We start from the raw sequence: 5998 nt of genomic DNA, 5'->3' as shown, positions 1-5998 counted from the left end.
ACCGTTTTAGTGGTTATACTTGTTAACTTTTTAAGCAACATCACACTCATTTTAACCAGGAGGAGATAAAATGCAAATAAAACGATTTTTAAAAAGTAAACATAAATACAATTTTTACAAAATATACCAACAACATGGAGGCCTGCCAACTTTACGAGTATAAACAAGTAATAAACTGTACTAGAGAAACACTATCGACATTAACATACATAATTATAAACAATGAGATGGTGTAAACAAAGAAAAACACAGGTTACTGTATAACAATGTAAGACAAACTTTTTATCCCCATTATCAATTGTTTTCTCGTGCCGCTATGCAGACTTTAAAAAAAAAAAAAAGGGGGGTGGGGTTATCGTACATTGAGTATACATCCTTTAGAGTAATATTCATGTTTGATATGAGCTGGTAAGAAAAAAAGTAAAGATATAAAGGATTTGTGTAAAGATATTACACCTGATGAGTTGAATAATGTGATTGGAAACGTTAAACGCGTCTCCTGTGATTTTGTGAAGGAAAAATTTACGTTAATATAACTTCGAGACGAAAATGATTTGTTTGGTGTATTTCCTTTTCTTTTGTCTTTGTTTCGTTTATTTATTATTTAACTAGTAGCTCAGATTTGTGATTGGTTGATGTTTTTTGCTGCTGTCCGGTAGTTATCGTGTTGTAACGTATTCTTCATTGACGTCAGCTGTTCTTGAATGAGAAAACCTTTTAAAAATAGTGACGTCATGTTTTGTCTAATATTCCCTGTCGATGATACCTAGCGTCAGTAATAAACCCCTTACTGAGGAATATTTCATAAAATGGTGCTAGATTAAGGGATGTGAGAGAGCTATAGGTAACCATCAATAAGAGAACATTTAAAAAGAACCGTTAAAAGGTATGTCGTTATAAGGTTAAGCCTACAGAGCGAAGACACAGGCCTGTAAAATTGCTAACGAAACAGCGGAAGATTCATAAAAAAAGTTTTTAAAAAATAGTCGAAAGATAAACATGTAGAAAAAAAAGTAGGCCTTAGAATAGCTAATGGAAATAACCTGCTTGTAAACAAATTTCAATGTTTGGGGTCCGGTTGAATGTCTAGCTTTTCTGTTTTTCTGTTAAAATGTGTTAAGTGTAAAGAAAATACAATTGGCAACCAAAACGTCTTTCTGCCTTCAAATTATGATCGACCTGTGTTTGCAATTATGATAAAAGTAATATTAAATAATACGCAGACATCTGTTATTTCTCACCATTGAATTCAAAATTTATTTACAATACCACTTACAGTAAAACCACTGTAGATCTACATGGTCTTTATTGTAATAATATTAATCACACATATTTAGAATATGTACGAAATATATGTTTGTTATTATTAGTGTTATTAGGCCTATAACGTTTCTTTTAATCTACCAGTCCGTTTCCTACGTTACGACGTCATTTATCCGTTTCAAGTACTTGTTTCTCTTGAAATTACTAACTAAACGGTTAAAACGCTTTAAAGAAAAACTTGCACACTTGTTAAAAACATAAGAAACTGTTACATATATTTATAACAATTAGAAATACAATACAATTTACTTTTAAGAGATTATTTAATTTTTATCCACACAATGGGAAACAATCACATGAATATTAACGATCAATGGAATTAGGTATAGATCTAAGTGAATTTCAATACAATAATACAGCTATTTGTTTCGTAAAGTTAATCATTATCCACACAATGACAAACAATCACATTATTATTAACGATCAATGGAATTAGCCCTATATCTAAGTGAATTAACTTCAATACAATAATACAACCATTTGTAGAAATATCATCACAAAAGTAATTTAACTGGTACTATTACACTATATGATAACAGATCATGAACAGTTGATGTTCTTGAGATCTGTAATCACTATTAAAGACTGTTAGGCCTAATGTTTGCGTAAAATTTCTCTCATCTTTTAATATCTCTAAACGTAAGATTTATTCTTGGTAGCTTGATGGATTGATTTTTAGGCAGTGAATGGTACCAGTACTCATTAGTGGGATAATTCATCATTAATAATGTACCGTGTTTAAGATCAACAGTTACTGGCTCAATTATTCTTTTGGGACTCTTACCTCGCGCATCACCATGTCGAAATCTAAACATACGTGTTTGCCCCAATGATACAGAGGCGATTAGACTAAAGTGATTCATGTCTTTTTCATCATCTTTGTGTTCGCCAATGTAATCACTGCCAGTAGCATATCTATAGAGTAACGACAAAATACAATAGAAAATAAAGTATTTTAACATGAGATTAAAAAAAAAACACCCAATTGGGGGAGGGGGGATGTATGTAAGTAAAATAACACAATAGAATTAAAACAAACAAAATAATAAACAAGAATATTTACCGATTGACCAAGACAAAATTGAAATAATGTCCTGTAACCGTTTTTAAAAGATTGCGGAGATCTTTCAGGAATGGTGGCCACGGTAAAGCTGGTACTGTATTGCCTGAATATTTGTAAGTTAAGCCCGAATCGCCAAACGAAACCTGCAGAGGGGAAAACCATACATTACATAGTAATTTAAGAATCTTATTTGGCGAGATGTAAATGAACACGCCCAAATAAAATCATTTACAGTAAAAGAGTAAATTACACCTATAGCTACCCAGCGGTAAATAAAGAAAAACAAAGGAAACGATATAGGCCTACAAGTAATTAACAAGTCATTAATACAAAACCACGGATAAAAAAAAATAATGGAACTAACCTGTTTTCTAGGAATATTAAACCACTTTCCGTACACTTTCACCTTTGCAAGATCACCGGTAAAATAGTCAATCTCTTCCTCACATTTTTTAAACAATGTATCGGCTGTTTCTTTACCAAGAAGTTGAAGGTAATCACAATCTAAATTTTCCCCTGTTATCTTTTGCACAGATAACCCATCAGGGGATAGCAATTGTTGCTCTGAATTGAATAAACGTCCTCCGTTATCGTTTTCGTCACCACCACCATCGACGGTAACCACATTATCATTATCAACCTCTTCAATCATCTTTTGAATTTCACCGTGTTGTTCAATTAACTTGTACCACTGTCTCTTTGGAAGGTTTATACCTTTTTTGCCGGGTTTAAACTCGCCTCCTTCTTCGGCCTGGTAACAATGGCGAATACATACAAACTGCTCTTCTTTCCAGCTACTAACTACCACATGTAGTATGTCCGAAAGTGGGATTCTTACTGCCTCCACCAAGTTAATGTCTCTTTGCAAGTCGTCTAGGACTTGAAGAATTAAATCAATATTGGTAAAAAGTTTTTGCCACAGCAGAACGGGTAAATTAATACCTAGAGGTCCAGGTTTGAAAGCACAATTTTCTTCCGTTTGATAAAATTCTCTGAGGCATACATAAACAACTTCACCCCAGCGCTGGGCCACTACATGGCGTTTTTCAGACAGAAAAATCCGATTCGTTGAAGTTATTGTAATCTTTGGTTCACCACCGGTCATTTCGGCATAATCCCTAGCGCTCATTCCTGAGGCAGAGTGAAATGATTTTTTACTTGTTGACGGCTTCGCTGCTTTACTCAAATCGTTCGTTTGACCGTTGAAAAATTTTCTAGGATCCAATAACTTCGAGGAGGTAGAAGTCATCGTTGGTACTTTAAAACTGCGTTTGAATCAGGTCCGATATATATACAGCTCAGTAAGGAGGTAGCCCTAACAGTAATTAGCCTAAAGCGATATTAATTGTTTTTCCTGTCAATTGTCTCCCTACAACGCGTGCGGATTAAAGCATTGTTAATTGTTTGTTTTCCGGTCAATTGTTTTTCCGTGGCACGTGCGAAACACATTTTAGATATCCTCACACAATAACTTATACAGGTTCTCTGAATTAGTCAAGGTATTTACGAGAAAGTAAACAAAATGTCTATACCGTGGTAATGAATATTCCTCGTACTTATTCAACTCACTGTACACGGTATCGTCTGTAACATACTCTTTATCCAGAACCTCCCTATAAAAATAGTCAATCTGTTCTTCTGGAGATTTCATACAGCAGAAGTCATGATCTTTTTGACCAGGCCTATCAAATTCGCAACCATAACAAGCCGCTTTGCTTAACATCCAGCACATGTTTAACATTTGAGAAACAAACACTTCTCTGGCTAAATATTCCAATTTCAATAAAAATTCTCTCTCTACCTCATCTACGTACGTAAATATACAACTTGTAGCCCGGCTACCCCTCTCAACTCCTTCAACAACACCGACGGGTACACCCTCATTGGTCCGCATGTACCGATCACCGATATCGTTACCTGTAACAACAGTCTCCTCATCATCGCTAATAATTATAACTGTATCTACACAGCTACCTAACGAAAAATCTATACTTCCAGACATAGCGAAATACTGTAACTCTACGTTAAAATAGACGAAACAACTGGAAAGGTTACAAAAAGCAGTCCCTCTTCTTACAATGTCTAAAAAGAAACGGCTCTAAAATATCAAAAACAAAACTATTGTACCAAACAAAAAGAACAATGAACAAAAGAAATTAGGATATACTAAACAAAGGTGACCTATGCAATGGTCAAACCGCCTAAAAATAACAATAGCAATCCTCAAACAAAGAACTACCTTCACTAATATATTTAAAATACAAATTCATCACCAACTACAATTATAACCCAGGCCAAAACGAAAACCCCGCCAAAAATAACAAACCCCCTTCTCTAACAAAGAATGACCTTTCGCTAATTAATATTACAATAACAGGAAATTAAACAATAGAAAATATAATATATACCCTGGGGATATGACATTCCTTTCCGGTCTGGTACAAAGAATGACCTTTCACTAATTATTATTACAATACCTGGAAATTAAACAATAGAAATATGAAATATGCCCTGGGGGTATGACATTCCTTTTTGGACTGAAGTACTCCATATACTACTTAACTAGTTATCTCAAAAAATAAAAAGGGTTGAAATTTGCAATTTTTCGAAAATTTTCCTGTGTAATTTTTTCGAAAAATTGCAAAAATTTCCACTTTTTAAAAAATTTGAAAATTATGCTATAATATTGCCATTTATGCAAATATATTGTCCTAACATCATCTTATAGAGCCATAGTAACTAGTTATGTAAACAAGGCCAACAGCCATAAGTCGCGTGCTCTCAGAAAAAAATGAACTTTCAAAAAGTAATGTACTTTAAAACTTGTCTGTACATCAAAACAGTTAGTGATACCGGACCGACAGACAGACCGACAGACCGACAGACCGACCGACAGACATAGTGAACTATTGAGTCGCGTTCACGCGACTAAAAAATAAAAGGGTCGAAATTTGACCATTTTTCGAAAAATTTCACTACGGAGGACCATAGGATTTTTTTTCGAAAAATTGTCAAAATTTCTATTGTTTAAAATTAATAAAGTATGCTATAATATTGCCATTTATGCTAATATATTGTGCTAACATCATCTTAAAAAAAGCCATAGTAACTAGTTATGTTAAAAAATAAAAGGTTTGAAATTTGGCCATTTTTGCGAAAGTTTCCCAGCAAAAAAATAAGAATTTTTTCGAAAAATGGCCAAAATTTTCACTTTTTAAAATTCAATAATTATGCTATTATATTGGTATTTATGCAAATATATTGTGTTAGCATCATCTTATAGAGCCATCGGTAACTAGTTATGTCAAAAAATAAAAGGGTCGAAATTTGGGCATCGAAAATTTCCCCGCAGGGGACCATAAGATTTTTTTTCGAAAAATTGGGAAAATTTACACTTTTTAAAATTCGAAAATTATGCTATAATATTGCCATTTCTGCAAATATATTGTGCTAACATCATCTTATACAGCCAGAGTAACTAGTTATGTCAAAAAATATAAGGGTCGAAATTTGGCTATTTTTCGAAAAATGACCAAAATTTCAACCTTTGTAAAATTCAATAATTAGACTATAATATTGCCATTTATGCACATATGTTGTGTAAACATCAAC

At 33.4% G+C, this 5998-nt stretch overlaps 1 protein-coding gene across 1 annotated transcript; it reads right to left on the bottom strand.

The window, feature by feature from the left end:
• Positions 1-352: 352 nt before the first annotated feature.
• LOC140058152 (uncharacterized) lies at positions 353-4912 on the bottom strand. Its single transcript, XM_072103709.1, has 4 exons — positions 2751-4912; positions 2387-2529; positions 2108-2238; positions 353-405 (listed from the first exon to the last, which is right to left on the bottom strand). The coding sequence occupies exons 1-4, from the start codon at positions 3633-3635 to the stop codon at positions 353-355; spliced, it is 1212 nt and encodes a 403-aa protein (XP_071959810.1). The 5' UTR covers positions 3636-4912.
• Between the last annotated feature and the right edge of the window lie 1086 nt (positions 4913-5998).

Source organism: Antedon mediterranea, chromosome 9, assembly GCF_964355755.1.
Source record: "Antedon mediterranea chromosome 9, ecAntMedi1.1, whole genome shotgun sequence".
NCBI classification, from domain to species: Eukaryota; Metazoa; Echinodermata; class Crinoidea; order Comatulida; family Antedonidae; genus Antedon; species Antedon mediterranea.
Note: the sequence above shows the minus strand (reverse complement) of the source record. Positions and strands in the feature narration are given on the sequence as shown.

Coding starts and splice junctions, on each gene's coding strand:
- LOC140058152 (XM_072103709.1), bottom strand. CDS start 3,635: ATGACTTCTACCTCCTCGAAGTTATTGGATCCTAGAAAATTTTTCAAC. Junction 2,239..2,386: donor AATTTTGTCTTGGTCAATCG/GTAAATATTCTT, acceptor GTTACTCTATAG/ATATGCTACTGGCAGTGATT. Junction 406..2,107: donor TCGACATGGTGATGCGCGAG/GTAAGAGTCCCA, acceptor TTTTCTTACCAG/CTCATATCAAACATGAATAT.